This window comes from Lepisosteus oculatus, chromosome 5, assembly GCF_040954835.1.
Source record: "Lepisosteus oculatus isolate fLepOcu1 chromosome 5, fLepOcu1.hap2, whole genome shotgun sequence".
NCBI classification, from domain to species: Eukaryota; Metazoa; Chordata; class Actinopteri; order Semionotiformes; family Lepisosteidae; genus Lepisosteus; species Lepisosteus oculatus.
In genome coordinates, this window is record NC_090700.1 from 43399430 (window position 1) to 43417865 (window position 18436).

Here is an 18436-nt window from a genome sequence, read left to right on the forward strand (position 1 = left end):
TCCACAGGCACACATGAAAACAGCACAAAGTCAACCAGATCAGCTCCATCCGAGCTAATCCAGACCACACCACTAGTATATGTTACAGCCATGGAGCCCATGGGGATGATGTACTGTACATGTGGGCTCTGAAAATACATTAGCGCTTTGCAAGGATTTGAACAGAAGAGGCATCCTTGGGTATGAGTTGCAGCAATACATTGGTCTACCTAAAGAACCTCTGATTCCACAAAGCCTTGACCCAGCACCTTGCCAAGGAAGTGTAGTGTTGAGTGTACAATGCAGAATGTGCAGTATAGAGTGTACAGTGCAGAATGCATAGCGCACAGTGTAAAGTGGAGAGTGCAGAGTGTACAGCCCACCCCCCTTGGCCAGGGATAAACAATGGGCTCTCCAGACTGAGAAACACAGAACTACAGGTCAAGGAAAGCCTGTAGCCACAGGCACAGACCGGAGGCAGGGTTGCTGTGGCTCTGGACTTGAGGGTCTGGGGATCAAATCCTCAGGTGGGGATTTTGCAGGTGTCACCTGTGAGCCAGGTACTTCACTGAGAGTGCTGCAGTAAAAATGCCCAGCCGGGTACAAGTACTAGCAGATAAACACTTAATGCCAGTCAGGGTGAGCAGCTCAGCAATCCGGGAGAGCCTCAGGGCAGAGTCGCTGCTCCTCCAGATCAAGAGGAGCCAGCTGAGGTGGTCTGGGCATCTCATTAGGATGCCCCCCGGTCGGCTTCCGCTGGAGCTGTTCCGGGCTCGTCCCACTGGGCACCGGCCCCGTGGCAGACCCAGGCCACGCTGGGGGGGTGACATCTCTTGGCTGCCTTGGGAGGGCCTAGGGATCCCCCAGGAGGAGCTGGAATGTGTTGCTGGGCACAGGGAAGTCTGAGCAGATCTACTCGGCCTGCTGCAACCGCGACCCTCACCAGGAAAAGAGGATTTATGGATAAACAATTAATAACAGGCGGCACAGTGGTTAGCATTGCTGCCAATTAGCGCCGGGTTCAATTCCGGACCTGGGGTGCTATCTGTGAGGAGTTTGTATGTTCTCAATGTGTTCGTGTGGGTTTCCTCCAGGCGCTCCGGTTTCCTCTCACAGTCCAAGACATACTGGCGGGTTAAATGGCTTCTGGGAAAACTGGCCCCGGGTGTGACTGTGTGTCTGTGTGTTCCCTGCAATGGACTGGTATCCTGTCCAGGGTGTACCCTGCCTTGCACATGTTGCTTGCTGGGATAGGCTCCAGCTCCCCCGTGACCTTGATCTGGATGAAGTGGTTAGAAAATGCATGGGTGGATGAAAGACACTGACTCACTGTGGGATTGTCTCACACAGTGACATTCCGACCTGAAATCTTCATGAGGTGAGATACTGCATGGAGTTCAGTGTGTTGAAGTTATTAAAAATGATGCACTGTAATTAGAATGCATTTAAACCAAGGATTGAGTGCAGAAAAAAGTCTAAACCAGCTAACAGATCAGTTTCTGGCACCAGTTAGCACACATGATGAAGTGCCCAGTCGAAGCCAGCAGACACAGGAGTCTCCCAGGACCAGGGATTGACAAGCACTGTTTTAGACTATGAACACCAAATCAAATAAATGAACACAGATCCATTGCTGAAGCAAGAACCATGAAGGAGACTTGTTTGTTTGAGCTGCAAAGCTCTTCATTTTCTCCATATTGCAACTGACAGTTGTGCCATCTGGTTACAAATCCAGGCTCTTCCAACAAATACAAACTTGCAGTTCTGAGAAGAGATCTCTTTTTTCAATTGGCTCTACATCCGTAGTGCATGTACTACACCGAAGTCTTTCACATGTGTACGCACTGGTGAGAACAGTACTTAAAATGGTGCCCACATCCCCGGTGGGACAGGGTGGGCACACATAAAGGGTCAATTTAGAAATGCCAGCGAGCCTTGCCATCGTGTTTTGAGAAGGCTGGATTATACTGGAGCACCTGGTGAACAGCCACATGAATAGAGAGGACCTTGCAGACTCCACACAGATGGTCCCCTGTCAATCCAACCCAGAATATAAGACCTGAGACACAGTATCACTAATGGCTACATTTCAATGCTGCAGGAATGCTGTTCAAACATTGTGAGTGGCTTGTGTGACACAGTGCTGATCTTGTCTTTCCTTCTGAAAACTGTACATCCACTCTTTTGCCTATAGAAGTACGTTGATTATGAAAATCACTACATCTGATGTACCAAAGGGATCAGCTTTGTGGATATTTCTATTGCCCCCAAGTGATTTTGTTCATGAGTGTAGCTTTAATTCTCCATTCTGTGCTAATGACCAATTAAAGACCATCTAGCAGAATCTATCTCTGTCTACACACTGACAATCTACAATCTATCTTAAAGACATTACAATATTTCTGCATTCTTGCAAAACAAAGATGATGTTCTTTAATTCATGGCATTTTAATTCTCAGGATCATTTAAAGTCAGTTTCAGCTCCCTGAAAATTTCAAAGCCGTTGTTGGAAGTCCCATTTTCTTTTCTTTTTGTTTTGATGGGTCACAAGTTAAAATTTGACCCACATACTAGGGCTGTCCAATTGTAATCTTTGGAAAATAGTCTGAGTACAACTTGCTGACAAATCAGATAAGCGTTGCCTTGTGTCTTTCAGGTCATTTAGAGTGGCCTTCTGTAATTTATTGATCGTTTATCTGCTTGGATGGTCTAATCCTTAATCTCATGCTTGTTCGCTATTGCTTCATCTAGGAAGGGCTAGAGAACAACACTAGCCTGGATTGACTCCTAATCTATTTCCTTATTGATTTAAAGATTGGCTTGTTGACATGCAGGGCACTAGATGACTAGGCTGGGCTATCTGGTTGAACAGTTATCTGCTTGCTCTCCAGAATGTAAGGATGGAGTTCCTATTTGTTCACAAACAGGAAAACAAGGGAGAGTTTCTTTTTTTCCCCAAAACAGCAAAAAATGAAATGAAAAAAAATATTAAAGCTGAACAACTGGCTTTTAAAAAACAGTTAAATTACTTTCATTTTTCTCAGGTTTTATTAAACCGATCCTGTACTGATTTGAATTGTATGTCTTCCAGCCCCACTCTTGTCTCTTCCATACATAATGTAGTAAATTTCAGCAACAAATCAGTCTGAACGAACAATAGCGAGAATCACTCTCCTGCTTAAGCAGTGCCTGTGCATTTCAGGACTATTAATTACCGAGATTAATAGAAAATCGGAAAATGAAAAAGTTAAAGGTTAAAATTTATACAAACTGAGAGGTCGTTTTTTTATGTCGGCATTATACTGAATTGAACTGAATTATAACGACGTCTCACGGCAGGCTATATGGACGTGATCAATTTAGCTAATAATTAACAGGTTAAATCATTGCTTTCGTTTCAGAAGGGCCTGAATTGCCCTCTGTCATTCTTTACTAAAATTATGACATTTTCCCATCACCGTTGAGGTGCGGGGGAAAGTTAGTGGCGGGACCTGAACTTCTCTACCAACCTACCCCAGTCTACCTCTGTTTTTCAATCACAGCTCATCGATGTCGGATAGCGACTAACGCGCGTGTACAAATCTCGATCGAGATGTGCTGTGATCCCCTGCGTAAATATGCACAAAATCAAGTAAGTCCTTTCCAATCTTTTTTACAAACGGAAAGAGATATTTCCCCTTTAAATAATACGGCCAAGTCTTTTTAATCTTGTTAGTCTATTTACCCTGAAAGGAGTAGAGCTGCCTACTGCCATCTGTCAACTTTCACACTCAGGCGCAACAGAGTTTACGAAAAAAAGTACATTATTTTGCGCTTCATACCTCATGCCGTGGTCCATTTTGAACCATATCTGCCTCCAGAGAATGCGCAATGTTCTGTTCTTCCATAATCTTTAAATCAGCTTGATACATAATTCCTTTCGCCAAGCGCTCCCGCGTAACAGTATTGGGCTCCTTCTTGACGTGCAAATACAACTGAAGATTTCCAGATTACAAATATCAAAAGCAGCTTTTCTGCGAAAGATGCCGTGAAGCCCATCGCTTCATTTTGATCTTGTGATGCGCTCAGTTCCGACCGATCTGAAAAGTTTTACTGCATGTTCCCCAAAGAGAATTAAAAAAAAAAGTTTGTCAGCCTATGGTGTAGCGCGTTTTCCCTTTTTAAACAGATATCTATCGAACCTCGGCGAACGGGTTTGGAGGAAACCGCATTCTGCAAGAGATGTGATGTGAGGTCCTGTGTGAGTGCTGGGGTCCTCGACACCTCCACACCTCCGCGGAGTCCGGTCCCTGGAGCTCAGTGCCAGCACCAGCGATTGTAAACCCCTCCTCCCCTGCGCGCAGCGCTGGACCGGGGCTATAAATGAAGCACTAAGGTCACTCGGCAACCAGCGCTAGTTTAACGTCATTGCGGTTCATAAAACTAGGTTAAACTACCTCTTTTACCTCATCGGTTGAATTATGAATTAAGCAAATTAGAGTAGATTCATTTTGTTCGACATGAGAGAAGAATAAAGCGTGGTTGTGTAGTTCCAAAATAAGTATTGATACCATCCTTCTCGATTGTGAATTAATTCGCGTGGGTGAGATCGCTTTTTTATCTGGGTTTGCACGTCACTGTCAACTGTAAGGAGTTTCTAGTTGATTCCTTCTTAAGTCTAAAGTTCAGATAGTAATTAACGTTTTTTTTTTAATACTATACATCTCACATGCTGTACTTTGAAATGAAGTGAAACAGCATAAGAACTTAACGACTTCAGCACTTGGAGCAGCACTGAATTATACAGCGTACCGCAAAATTTCAAAATTGAACTTTTTGAGTCACGTAACCCAGTTAAAGAACTATTTGAGCGTCAACAATCTTATTTTTCTATAAACCATTTATGATTTTTTGTATCGCTTCGACAACATTTTTCTGGCAATAGTTTTATGAAAAGCGAAGCTATAAGAAATCTATAAGAAATTCATTTAAGATATTTTAAAGACATGGAAAACCATCGTTCTGAATTGTAAAATAGAAATATTTTATAAAATATTCAACGCATCTTTACGCCATTGCGGATGATTAAATGTGGGTGCAAACCACGTGCGCCCTCATCTGTTGAATTGTGGTATCTCACTGCGAGCATTGCACTGGCCAAATAATGAACAAAACGGTTTCATCCTGTCCTGGGTTTCGGGGGACCCGGAGCTTATCCCAGCACGAAATGGGGACGGGTTACACGCTGGAAGGCATGCCAGTCCATGCAGACAGAACTGCAAGAATCGAACCCAGGGCCAACCACGGTGCCACCCACCCATTTCTTTTAAAATAACTGAAGCATCACGTGTTGCCACATTACAGCAGAATTCTGCAGTGAGGAACAGAAGTAACAGTTATAAGACTGACCTACAGTGAATAAAAAGAAAAGTTTTTAAAGCATTTACAAAATATTTTATATCGATCTTTTATTAGCATTAAAAAACACAGTTACATGCAGACTGACAGCAAAAAGGGAAAGTTAAGCCGCTATAATCAAACCTGTTTTATAATTCATGTGGAAGCTATAAAACACTGGTATATTGCAGATACTTACTTTCCCATGTGATATATTTTACACTCCGAATTTAATTCTAATAGAGAATTACACTATGTGATTTATCAAGGCGACTGCTATATTGGTTGAGCTTTCTTCCTGGATTACTATGTAGGAAAGGCATTTGAGTTGATCAACACGGTATATAAACCATTCCTCTTAATATTAAGACTTTAAAGCAGCAATTTACAGTGGGCTTGGATCAAAAATTTAAACATGGTGTGTAGAGGAGTTCTTATAACATTTTTCTTTGTTATTGAGATGGGATTCTTTCAGCTGCACCTTGCTGGGAAGTATTTCTCAAACTGTAGAGCCCACTCCATTCATAAAACCAGCAGACTCATGCAGACTCATGTTATGTGAAAATGAGAATTAATTCTTCGTTCATTTATCTGGAAAAATAAGGGCTATAATACAAATCTTAAATAAAGAGTAAAAGCAGACTTGGCATAAGATGGAACTGCACATGAGGAGTGAGGTCTCAAATACATACATTAGTTTCAGCATAATACAAAATATTTTTGAGGTACTTTCCTAGAACAAGAAGTGCAACAATATGCAGATATACAGCAGCAAAAGGGGAAACAGAAATTTAAAAAATGCTAAAGGGTAAAAATGAGTAACACCCAAATAAATAGTTTTAAAAAATACCTGAGTAAACGAGTCAATAATGAATAATGACCATGTTTGATCTGTTATACTATTAAAACATAAACTGTGTTAAATGAACCTGTCTTTAAGTAAATATGAATTACTTAAAGGAAACTAAAAGGCATCAATATCTAGAATATACAACTTGTGTTCATTTTTTTCTTCCAAATAGAGGTAGTATTGCACTGAAATATAAAAGAAAGTCTTGCTTCTTGGCCAATAGCAACCCTGAAAGAAGCCCCTGAAATCTACTTCCTGGTTTCCCCTGTTTCGCTGCAGTCAGCCCAGAAGATGGTACCATTGATGACCAGGGTAAAACTGAGATAGTCTGCTGATCAGAACGAGCAAAGAGCAAAGCTTTTGGAAACAAACACCGTGAAGTACAGCACTGTTGAACACCACAGGCCATGCACTGTTAGAATCGGCAAAGGGAGAATCAATAGGCATTTGTGAACTCGTGTGCAGAGGTCCGGTCCGGTCCGGTCCGGTCCAGTCTGGCAGGGCTAGTTGAAGTAGGACTGCAGGGTCCCCCGACGTCGGACATCACAGGTCCAGCAGTGAAAGCCCCCGCCCAGGGAGTTGGCATGGCGGATGTTTACCTTGATGGTCTTTATTCCTGTCGGGACGGACACATGAGTCAACCACTCTCTCCCTGAAATTGGGCTTGGACAGCTCGTCTCGATACAGATCACGTTTAAGATAAAAACAGACAGCATCTCTACAACACAGACAAGAAAAGTAACATTCACCAGGCATTTTCAATGCCGGTGGAACGCAGTGTGACGCAGGGACATTAACTAGTCATGACGTATATTTTGTATACCTAACACAAAACACTGTGTATATATCTCACAGCTGCCCAAACCTGATCCTGGAGGGCTGGTGTGTCTGGGGTTTCATTCCAACTGAGCTCTTAACAAGCGAATTCCCAGCTCGTTACTGACAGCCTCTCCCAGCTCTTCAGGTGCAGCTGCTATAAAGAGACCTGGAAAACCTGGAGACTCCATCCCTCCAAGCCCAGGATTGGACACTCTTGCCCTGTACCTAAACTAGTGTTTCACAATCCTGTTCCTGGAGTAGCTCGGTGCCTCCTGGATTTTGCCCCAGCTCAACTAATTGGTTAATTGCTTATCACCTAATGACATAGAGAGGAAGGTGGGAATGACCCCTTGCCTACCACACTCCTGTGATGGGCATTCTTAGTGATGGCTGGAACCATTGCTTGAATTTAACCTTGTCATTCAAAACAGTCGAGAACGAGAGGAGGTCTGAACACCAGCATCTGGCACAGGATCGTGCTAATTTCAAACTCTGGCTTGCTATTAACGAGCTGGAGTTTAATTAAAGGTCCAATCACCTTAATTAAGAAAGTTCATTTGGTAGAAAACCCAGAAGACACCAGGGATGGGAAAGAGCCTCAGACACCTCTGACAGTCGCAGGTGGGAGTGGCACTCTATCAGACCCGCCCATGCATGGTGGGAGGGACCTGTATTAGTCCCGCCCGCAATTTCAGGGTTCCAGGTGATCATATTAAGAAACACCTGAATGCCCGAATGAGGCGCATTCAGAAAATCTGAAGTTGGTACAGGGTTAATGTGCATTACAATATGAAATGGGACTATGCCAAAAGTAAATTTACACACATATGCCACATAGAAAATTGAAATAAATAAGCCTGTGATTAGCAACTCAGCTGGAGGACAAACCAGATGTGAGGGTTAATCCAGGACCGAGGATGGGAAGCTGTCCTGCTCAGTGTAACATGGAGGACATGTGTGTTTATAGGTGCAGGAGGAGGAGTGTTTTAACAACAGTCCCAAGGTGATGACATCACTACTCTTAGATTCTGCTGTATACAAATACTTTGCAATGCAGCACTGGTAAAACTGAAAAAATCAATATACAGTGTATCTGTGTATTACTACTGGTAACCATAATTAATGTATTCAAAACAAATAAATACAAAATAAAATAAACTTACCAAGCCCTTCAAACATCTTTTGGATGCTGGTCTCATTGGCATCAACCATCACCCGTTTCTCGTCCAGCATTAAGACATTCATGGACAGCCACTTGGAGGACATCCACAGCGGGTGGTCTGCTCACACAGGACACCATGGAGAAGTCAGGTTTGAGAGATGCCATCCAGCCATTTTCCCTTCTTCCAATTCAGGGTTGCAGGGGGGCTGGAGCCTATCCCAGCAAGCAACAGGGGCAAGGCAGGCACCCTGGACATGACGCCAATCCATGGCAGGGCAGACAAACAGACATGCACACACTCACACCAGGGCCAGCTTCTCCATAAGCATATTAACCTACCAGTACAGTATGTGTTTGGACTATGGGAGGAAACCCACACGAAAAAGGGAAGAACATACAAACTCCACACAGACAGCACCCCAGGTATGGAATTGAGCCCGGGGCCCAGAGCTCCAAGGTAGCAATGCTAACTACTGCACCACCATGCCGCCCGAATAAGACACCTGTATCACTTAGTATACTAGTATCAAAATAATATCAATTTAGAGCCTTATTGTGTTTAGCACAAAGCGAGTGAAATATTAACTGACCTGACTTGATTTTTGAACAGTTAACGTGTTCTGAAGAATAGGATTTTGTTTCAAAACATTTGTTCAATGACGATTAATTTCGAGTTCGTTTCACAGCATAACTATTTACAAGATAAAAGAAAAACATGCTGTGAGACACGTCTGTGGACTGCTTTTACTTTTCCATCTTTATTTCTTTATTCCCGGTATAGAGACTTACCGTCTGGGATTAAAGGGGTGGGAGGGTGAACGACGGTCCATCCTGCTCTCTTGAATATCTCGATCTGCCGGTCATGAACACAGGAGTGAATCAAGGGGTCGACGGAGGTTCAGAAAACAAATAAAATAAATGTGCTGTGTCTCCGCTAGAGGGCGCCAGAACACAGAAGATGAAAAGGTCTCAAACAGGCCGTGCCCTTACATAATAATAATGTCTCTTTATTAGCCCTATACAATTTCTTGCATTAGGAATTCGTCTTTTTTCGCATACCCCAGCTTTTTCTCCATGGAGACAGACATGGAGAGAAGCTTGGGGTCAGAGCACAGGGTCTGCCATTGTACGGCACCCCTGGAGCAGTTGGGGTTAAGGGCCTTGCGCAGGGGTCCACCGGAGTACGATTCCCCTGCCAGCCGCGGGATTTGAACCGGCAACCTTCCAGTCACAGGCACAGATCCTTAGCCACAGAGCCACCTCTCCTCTCCTCTCATGTCTTTTCAGAAAAAAGTGGTTATCGAAACCATGGTCCTCAGGACCCATGGTGTGTCCTGGTTCCCCTCCCAGCTCAGATCTAAATCTCCAGTGGTACTGGTAAGTGATGTGCTTTCTTGTTCAGACCTTTTCAGTTAACTTGCTTGCTCGTCTTGAGACTGGAGTTTCTGAAACTGCTCTCAAATGGTTCAAATCTTACCCCACTGACCGCTGTCACTTTGTCTCTCTTAATGGGTATATGTCTGAAATTGGTCTTGTTAAGTCTGGTGTTCCTCAGGGCTCAATACTGGCCCCCTGCTCTTCAGTATTTACATGTTTCCACTTGGTCAGCTTTTAAGATCACATGACCTCTGCTATCATTTCTACACTGACGATACTCAAATATACATCCATACCAAACCTGACACTGATGTGGCTGTCTCTATTCTATCTAATTGCATCCCTGACATAAACATTTGGATGACTATATTCGATTCTGGCTTAACATTAGACCCACATGTGTAGCATATTGTCAAAACATCTTTTGTTGTCAAAACAACATTTATTGTTGTTGCAACTAATAGGTTTATTCCATATTGAAAAAAAGAAGAAAGAGAACACAACGTTTCGGCTGTGGAGCCTTCTTCAGGTGTGAGGAACCTCACTATATAAAATAAAGTTTATTATTATTATTATTCACTCAGTCCTGAGTTTCAAAACTACCCACCTGACGACAAGGGCGATCTGGGTTGGACAGCACCAGGCCCGGTCCAATGATGTTGAAAGTGGCGTCAATATGCATGGGATTAGGATCCCTAAAGGAAACGACATGGACTCTGTAGTCCGGCCCGAGGTGTCTGCGCATCCATTCAATTCCCATGTAGTTTGTCACCTGAAATAATTAATCATTTTTAAGTGCTACACCCCGTATCATTTATATTTGTAATTTTCCAAACATACTACCCATTTTAAAGCATTTGGTTACCAAGACCACCTTAAAAAACACATCGTCACAATAGCAGCTAAGGGTTATGAAAGAAATCAGGTCAGAAAGAGCTGTGTACTTTCCCCTGATTAATAAAGGAGTCAGTGAACCAAGAGAAAATTAAAAGCTCTCGTCAGCCTCTGCTTGTGTCCTTTCTTGTCATCAACAATTGATTTGATTGTGCTTGTGCCCTGAGTTAATTCCTTGCCAAGTGGGCATAGGGACTCCCAATCCCCTCCTTTAATTTCGTACTGTACGTCTAGGAATGAAAGCTGCATTCTCACTGCTCTGTGCTCTATGCTGAAGCAATTTTGCATCTTCCCTATTTTCTTGCAATTAGCCCCATTTTTGAAACAGCGAAATTTGAAATACACAGAAAAGGCCTCCTAAGAGTCTTAAAATAAATCTCTCACAGCCCAGCCATGAGTGGAAGTCCTACAGCATTAAATGCAGAACATAAGATTGATAAAATAATGGTTCTCATATTTCTTACCTGACTCCTTTGGACAAAAATATCTCTCCCAGCTCGAATGAAGTCAGCAGCATCAAAGCACGGTTCAAACTCGGTGGTGACAAACTTCCCTTCTGCTGCCAGCTTGTGTCTGTCTTCTACTGTGCGGATAGGGTAGTCCTGCCAGACAGGAACGGACAGAAACAGGTTTTTTTCTTGGGTGAATTGGACCCTCTGTTTGTGGTGTTTCTTGAGCGATTTCGGGATCTATTGCTACACGATTTAGTCCTTCGTCTCCCCAACTGTTAAGAACTTCAATTGCGGCATTAATCAGACTTCCTTGTACAAAGCAGAAGAAAGTACTGACCTTTCTTCGGTCACGAAGGACCTGATCTCTGCCTGATCTGAGGCTGCTGAATGGTTACCGTGAGACACACAACACCATACTTCCGCATGTTCTCATCGATAAAAGAAGGCTTTCAAAGGCAGTTACCTGGTCGTATAATTTGTCAGCCATGGTAGGTTTCGGAGCTGTTGTCCACTTTGCGCCTCGTCTGAAATACTCTTTAATGAGAGGCCGGTAAGCTCTGTACTCAAAGAAGCGAGCTCGCCAAGCCATCGGGGCTTCGATGATCTCATTCCCAATAACGAGAAGGATGTCCCTCGGCATAGCAGCATACATTCCTGGGAGAATAGAAAGAAAAGCAAAACACAGCTGTCGGACACTGACACATCACTGAGATAATACTAGATAAAAGACAAAACCGGTTCGTCCAGATGAGACACTGAAGACGCTAACCCGCCACTGTGCTGAAGCCGGTTCTGTCAGATATTGCAGCGAATAGCTGGACAAGCACAAGCAGATCAGTTAGCTTCTGGTATGCAGTTGAGCAAGAGGAGCCTCCTCTTAGTTTTGACCTCTTCTTATTTCCTATTTACATTCTAGAATTGTGTACACCAAACATAAAATATAGATTTGCCTGATCTACACCTGATTTAATGTTTCAATAGCTGGCGCCCATGAAGGCAAATGGATTTCCAGCTTTTTTGATGAGGAATCTTCAGAGAATCTGGAAGTAAGTCACCCTATTGAAGAACGCATTTCACTATCAGCCTGTAATTATTATTCCATTTTCCACCTACTGCCTCCAATTCAGGGCTGCAGGGGAGTCAGTGCCTATCAGGCAAGCAACAGGCGCAAGGCAGAATACACCCTGGAAGGGACATCAGTTCTTTGTAGGGCACCCACAGACACACACTGGTCTTGAATCTCTTGTCCAGAGGACAGAGTGCCTGCTGCTGGCCCATTAGCACCACTTATCTGATTCCAGAATGGCAACGCTGCTGTCAAATGAAGGCACCAGCATCTTGAAAAAAGATGAAGAGCTAAATGAAGACGATAACAATCTGAACATCTGAACCTAGAGGTACTCTGCTGCAAATGTGCTGTCAGGGGATGGAGACAAGTAAAGACATATACTGTAGCAGCATGCTGGTGAACATTCTGCTGCAGGCTCAGAGGTCAGGTGTCACAGTTCAGGAAAGGGCAGCTGGATGCGTCTCGTGCTACAAACACTTGGCACCAATCTGTCAACAGGCACTGCACCCTTGGCCAAGAACTTTAGGAAGCAGACTAAAACATTATAACATTATAGACATCTAAGAAAGATAAGACAAAATACCTCAGCTGTGTCACACCCACCAGAAGCGTGGCTTTAAAAGGAGATTTTCTGTACAGGTTTTCTATAGGACTGTATTAAGAGTTCAAACTAGCAAAGCTTTTTAATAATCCTTAATAAGTTTCAGCGTTGTGCACCTTAAGTGCTTTCCCTACTGACGTCTGGAAACGTTATTCTTTTCTATTAAACAGGAAAGCAGTTTCTGTACTGTATACAGTGGTGTTGGGGGGGGGGGTGTAGTCAGGATTCACTGCTCAATTGTGGGTTCAGGGTTCAGGTGCCTGTTGAAGACACTGCTGTTGTAGCTTGAGCTACCACACCCCAATCCCTCCAGTCCACCCAGCTGTATAAAGGGGGAATAAGGAGTGCTGAACTGGCCTCCTGTCGTGGACATGGGAGAGTCACGAGCTCTCTTTCATGTGTTTAACTCCACAGAAACCAATATAAGCTATATTGAGCCCCTGTAACCCGTAGAAGGAAGTTGCCTATATAGAGGAGTTTCCTGAAGAGATGCTGAGCATTGTGGTTACCCCCAACCTGTGGCGCCATTTTTGAATGGGACTCCATACAGTAGATCCTGTATTGAGCACTGATATGAGTTTCATATCAGCCCTACTAATATCTTGCCTGTGGGCCTCCTTAAGCTTCACGAAGGCTCTGGTGACCATTGTCACCTGCGATTAACGAACCCCAGCCAGTTTCAGACAGCATTATGGTGCAGTATTTGGTACTGCCCAACAGGGGTTGTGTCTCCCACACCAGCTAGTCTTCATTCCAGCCAGGCTCCGACTTGAGCAAACCCACAATTTGCCTGCTGGATTTCATGTTCCGTATGAAACGTGATAGTTAAAAGGCACACCTCCAACATGTTGAAGAACTGAAAACAATTGAAGATATTAATCCTATTACATTTACGGGCTTGGTTATGAAACTGAGAGCTCAACTAGAGCTGTGTGGATGTCTAGGACTAGGACTGCAGAAACGTCCCACCACCTAAGACTCCACATACTGTATAAACTTACACAGCAGCAAATGAACTTCCTGTTAAAATCCTCCTACATGCATCACTGTAAGACGGAACAGCAGAACCTTATGGGAAAGTCCAGCCCAAGGCAGGAAAATGGCAGTTTTTAATTACAGTGCTTAATGAGTGATCTAGGCGTGACTGTGTGGTGACTTTTACCCACTGTTCCCAGATATACAGCTTGACCGGCACTGCCGTTGCCTCCCAGAATGGCATCACAATTCGGTATATTTCTGCAGAAATCTCCGCTTCAGGCTATAGGGAACACAGCTCCCTGTCCTGTAAATAAATGGGTTGGACGACAGGCCTACCTGTACATACAAAATCAGGGGTTTTATATTCGACAGACCAGTCAATGGGCTCTGGTCTTCTGACGGCGACGCCCTCCAGACGCAGAATATTGCACATTTCCTCTATCTCAGCGACGGCCTTCTTCAGGTGATCGGCCGGAAAGCTGTGACCCCCATGCTTCTGGTAGAAGGGCCAGTACTTCTCGTACGTGTTGGCCTACAACACAGCACACACTCTGGGCATCAGTAGGCGCACAAACCACACACGGAGGGCTTTAATTATTGCAAACCTCTTCTCTGCTGTGCCTCTTCAGGGGCGTTCATTGTATCTTTTTATGTGAGAGCAGTAATGAGGGGGTGGCCTTATCGTATCCTCGTTAATATGTAGTCTGTGGATATCAGGAATACCAAAAGTTAACGGTATGTTAAAGGGAATCCGACTCGAACCAATCACCTTAGCAGCACCCAAAACACTTCAACACGGAAATTCGCATCTGAACACCTCGCCTCATTTATTTCAATTATCAGATGATTCGGAAAGGTGTGGATTTTTTTTTAAGGAGGTTTAAACACAGCTTTTATAGAAGACCAATGGAGGCTTGCCACCGCAGTTACTCGCATCGGCATACCTTGACTTCCACTGTAAAAGGGGGCACTCGGGCGTTCTCGGCTCTTCCAACAATGACTTCTTCCAGCGGGTCCCACTCATTGTAGGAACAGACGGGACACTCCTGAGTAACGGGGTCGGCAGACCTGGGGACCGTGTCCTCCTCCACCACACCTCGCTGGACGGCTGCAGTTGAGGCGGAGGTGCTCTGGAATGCGCGCTGCACCCAGCCCGTTACCGCTCTGCCAAACTGGTGCACAGTAAATGAATGGATTAAGAAAACGGTCAGGCGGCGCATTGTGCTGCCGTGTCGTTTTGTCGCCCACCTTCACACACACACGGTCTTTAAAATAAAATGAAAAATAAAAGTACACAAACTCCCGTTTTTTTATTTCCTTATTCTTTATTGTTGCTATTTTCAAAGACGCTTATAAACATCTGACTGCTTGACCACACATGGAGAATCTTAAAGTAGTTTTCCTGAACTTCAGTCGTTTGTTGTTTTTTTTTTGCATCCAGTATCAATCCCTCACCAACGTGGAGAATTAGCAGGAACTTCAACTCTTTGGTGTTTTAAATTGTTGAGTTTTGTAAAAGTACCAATGTCTACGTGTAAAAACATGAGTGACGGCCTTGCTTGATAAGTGCACAGACTCCGTGTCAAGGTCCACTCGCGGTAAGACCACCCGCAGCACTGGACTGAGTTTCGGAGGCGCAGACGGGCTCCCTGAGCCGCGGAGTTCACCGAGTTCAGCTGCTGCGGACAGCTGGCTGCTGCTGCAGCGTTTCCGACTGCGAGTAAACTGGAAAAAAAGGCCACCTCTTTTGTCTTTTCGGAGGAGAATGAAATATACGTTGCTAAGAGCAACTGATCTACACATTTGCACAATGCAAAAATACTCCCCCCCAATTTCACTGTCTCTAATTGTGTCGTGAACTTTTTATACGAAAAATTTGTTAATTAGTGCTTGATTTGATTAGAATAAGTCGCTTGATCATAAAAAAATCCCTTTTCTTTTCCATTTTCTTCATGACTGGGAATTAATTATTAAATAAATACTAACCATAGCTCCGATAAAGTGAGCGGCCTCAGCGCCCCTGCTACCTCCTCTCAGACACCTGACTCGCAGCATTTTCAGCAGGCCTGATGGTGACAGGAATGACGAAACCCTCGGAGCGGACGCAGCCTCTTTACTAGAGAAATTATAGCACGAAACTGGGGGCTTACAGCAATTTATACCCTCACGACACTTTGTATTGGCTGCTATAAACAGTCTGCAGTTACGTGACCCGGTTAAAATGCATCGTGAAAGACGATACCTTGGCTATCAGCAGAACATTCTTATCAGTCACACCCTCAGACTAAAGAAATGGAAAAGGGTCAGTCTGTGCTTGCAATGGAAAACCTCTTGAATTTTTCCAGATTGACTGGAGTCTAAGAATTTGCACCTGTTTTATTAATATTTTCCTTGACAATGATTAAATTTCAACAAGAACAGCGCCTCACAGGCAGAGTAGCAATTAAGCCCTCATGCTAATGGTTGTGTTGTCAGGGAGTTTGTATCTGCTAATATTTGAGTTTCTTGATAAATCAGAAAATCCCAAGAAGGCAGACTTGTAGAGTAGGCAAGGGAGTGTAATCTTACACTGCACACATATTATTCATGCATTTCAAGATTTGATTAAAGAAATATCTTACTTTTCTAATAACAAATCAAAAGTTTCAAAAACTGAACAGGACTATTTTTAATGCTGTTGTTGAAGACTTGGACCACTTAGGTCAATTTGCTATTTGACCCAGTGAGCTACTTCTCAGAACATACATCGTAACCCTCGAAGACCCAATTGAATGTCTCCTAAATTCTGTACTGAAAATTTTTACAGCATTTCTCTATTCTACAAGAGACAAGAAAATACAGCAGCTACAGACCTCATGTACAGTACATTCAAAGAACTAGAGCTGGTTTCAAATATATCTCTCAGAGAAAAACATTTGTTTTCCCTCTACCATTGGTTTAACATTTTATTCTGTGATCCAAAACCCAAGGCCACAGAATCAATAAAAAATAATCATTACAGATTTCTGCTGACGTGAAGCTTGCAGTCTCAATTTGGTTGTGGATTTTGTGATGCTGTTTTGCATAGTTTGCATCCCAGATGTACAGTATCTTTCAGTCTGAATCTCTCAAAAATCAAAGCTTCAAACATACCCATCTGAAATTACAAACTCAGCACTTGGGGTTCTAGCTGAAAGGACAGCTGGAGATATTCCTGGAATTTGGAACCAGCAGCTGGGCTGAAGTTTTGATTTAATCCGGGTCATAGAGCAAAAACAGGGCAGAAAGCTCTTGTAAAGACCTTCAATATCTGTCTAAGTGAAAGGTTGCAGGACACTATCTCATATCACTAGCTGATTGTGTGCTCGATATGCTATAAAGCACTAAGTTAGTTATTTCACGTATGCATCTTATGTGCTGTAGTCTAAAACTGATATTTAAAATCTCTTTCAAATTCACATATTAACACTCTGGCACAATGCCAGATCTCAAGGTTAGTGTGAGAACATTGACAGACCTTTAACAAATACTGAAGAAAGTAGTTAGCATAATGAGTGGCTTGCAGAAAACAGAATTCACATTTGCTTTCTAACAGTTGCAGCCCAAGTTTCATAAGATGCAATAGAGTGAAGTAAAAAGTAAGTAGAAAATTGATTTCTAAAATCTGATTTGGGTCTTGATTTTCAAATATTTAAAATTATGTTTATACAATGCATGTGTCCAATTTTATAAAGTGTGAAAGCATATGTATATGAATTCATTCATATCTAAATTTTCTTTTGTGTTTTGTCCTCTTTGAAAATGAGCCTGAATATATATTGAACCAGAATGAAAGGACAAGAAATGCACACAATTGCAACACTCACTTTGAGTGCAGTCAAAGTTCACTCACAAAGATTCAATAGTTCATATGAAAAAGAAAAATGTAGTCAACCATTACCAAGAACAATTTCTGAATATGCATAAAGATATTGGAGCCTTCATATCCATAAGAAAAATCTGAGATATCTTTTCTGTGTTCTAGGCAGAAACAGATCTTTAGTGACAATTGGCTCCTTTGTTTTGGAAGAAACCTTTATCCTTTATTTATCCTTTGCTGAGTAAGTAAGCAAAATGAAACTGGCTGTTTCATTATACTGTATTCAGGTCTATAAAAGACTATTTTATTGAAGCTCAATCCTAAATGGGACAGAACCATTATTAATTGGAACTTGGGGGTACTGATTTATATAACGCCTTTCACCTTTCACCTTGTAAAGCAGAGCTGTAACTTTAAAGGCACTTCATAAAAATCAAATGTAGTTTTATCATGTTACCTGTTGGCACAGCATGTTATTTTTGCGACCTTGCAGTGTTGGGTTCAATTCCAGATCTGGGGCGCTATCTGCATGGAGTTTTGTATGTTTTCCACATGTTCACATGGGTTTGCTCTAGGTGCTCCGGGTTACCTCCCACAGTCCAAAAACACACTGGTGTGTTTTTCCCTCTGGGAAAACTGGCCCTAAGTGTGAGTGTGTGCCTGTCTGGTTTGTGTCTGTCTTGTCCGGGGTGTACCCTGCCTTGTGCCCATTGTTTTCTGGGATAGACTCCAACTCCCCTGCAACCCTGAATTGGGAGACGTCATTAGAAAATGGATAGATGGATGTTTCCTTTTTTTGGAGGCACATGGATTAGCAATGCTAACCCATGTGCATTGCTCACAGCACTGGGGCCCTGAATTCAATTGCTGGTGTACTGTCTATATAAAGCTTACATGTTCTCCCCGTGTTCATGTGGGTTTCCTCCGGGTGGTCTGGTTATCTCCCACAGTCCAAACACACACAGGTAGGTTAAATGGCTTCTGGGAAAATGGCCCTTGTGTGAGTGTGTGTCTGTGAGTGCCCTACGAAGGACTGGTGTC

At 43.2% G+C, this 18436-nt stretch overlaps 2 protein-coding genes across 2 annotated transcripts in view; both read right to left on the bottom strand.

Moving 5' to 3' along the window:
• Positions 1-4154, bottom strand: part of pde8a (phosphodiesterase 8A) — a 72297-nt gene extending 68143 nt beyond the window's left edge. The window contains exon 1 of the mRNA XM_015343055.2: positions 3801-4154. Coding sequence (XP_015198541.1) covers positions 3801-3890 — 90 coding nt within the window. The 5' untranslated portion in view covers positions 3891-4154. The remainder of the gene's footprint in view (positions 1-3800) is intronic.
• A 1255-nt stretch (positions 4155-5409) lies between these two features.
• On the bottom strand, positions 5410-15699 carry gatm (glycine amidinotransferase (L-arginine:glycine amidinotransferase)). The gene is made up of 9 exons (XM_006628633.3): positions 15544-15699; positions 14502-14729; positions 13894-14089; positions 11373-11563; positions 10922-11059; positions 10171-10335; positions 8976-9039; positions 8188-8304; positions 5410-6821 (listed from the first exon to the last, which is right to left on the bottom strand). Exons 1-9 carry the CDS (start codon positions 15610-15612, stop codon positions 6709-6711), a joined length of 1281 nt encoding a protein of 426 aa, XP_006628696.1. The 5' UTR covers positions 15613-15699; the 3' UTR covers positions 5410-6708.
• Positions 15700-18436: the final 2737 nt, after the last annotated feature.

Bases quoted from the DNA above. Each gene is read 5' to 3' on its own strand.
- gatm (XM_006628633.3), bottom strand. From the start codon at position 15,612: ATGCTGCGAGTCAGGTGTCTGAGAGGAGGTAGCAGGGGCGCTGAGGCC. The intron at 14,730-15,543 runs GTTAGTATTTAT...ACTGTGCACCAG, and splicing joins CTCACTTTATCGGAGCTATG to TTTGGCAGAGCGGTAACGGG. The intron at 14,090-14,501 runs GTATGCCGATGC...GCTGTGTTGTAG, and splicing joins CTTTTACAGTGGAAGTCAAG to GCCAACACGTACGAGAAGTA.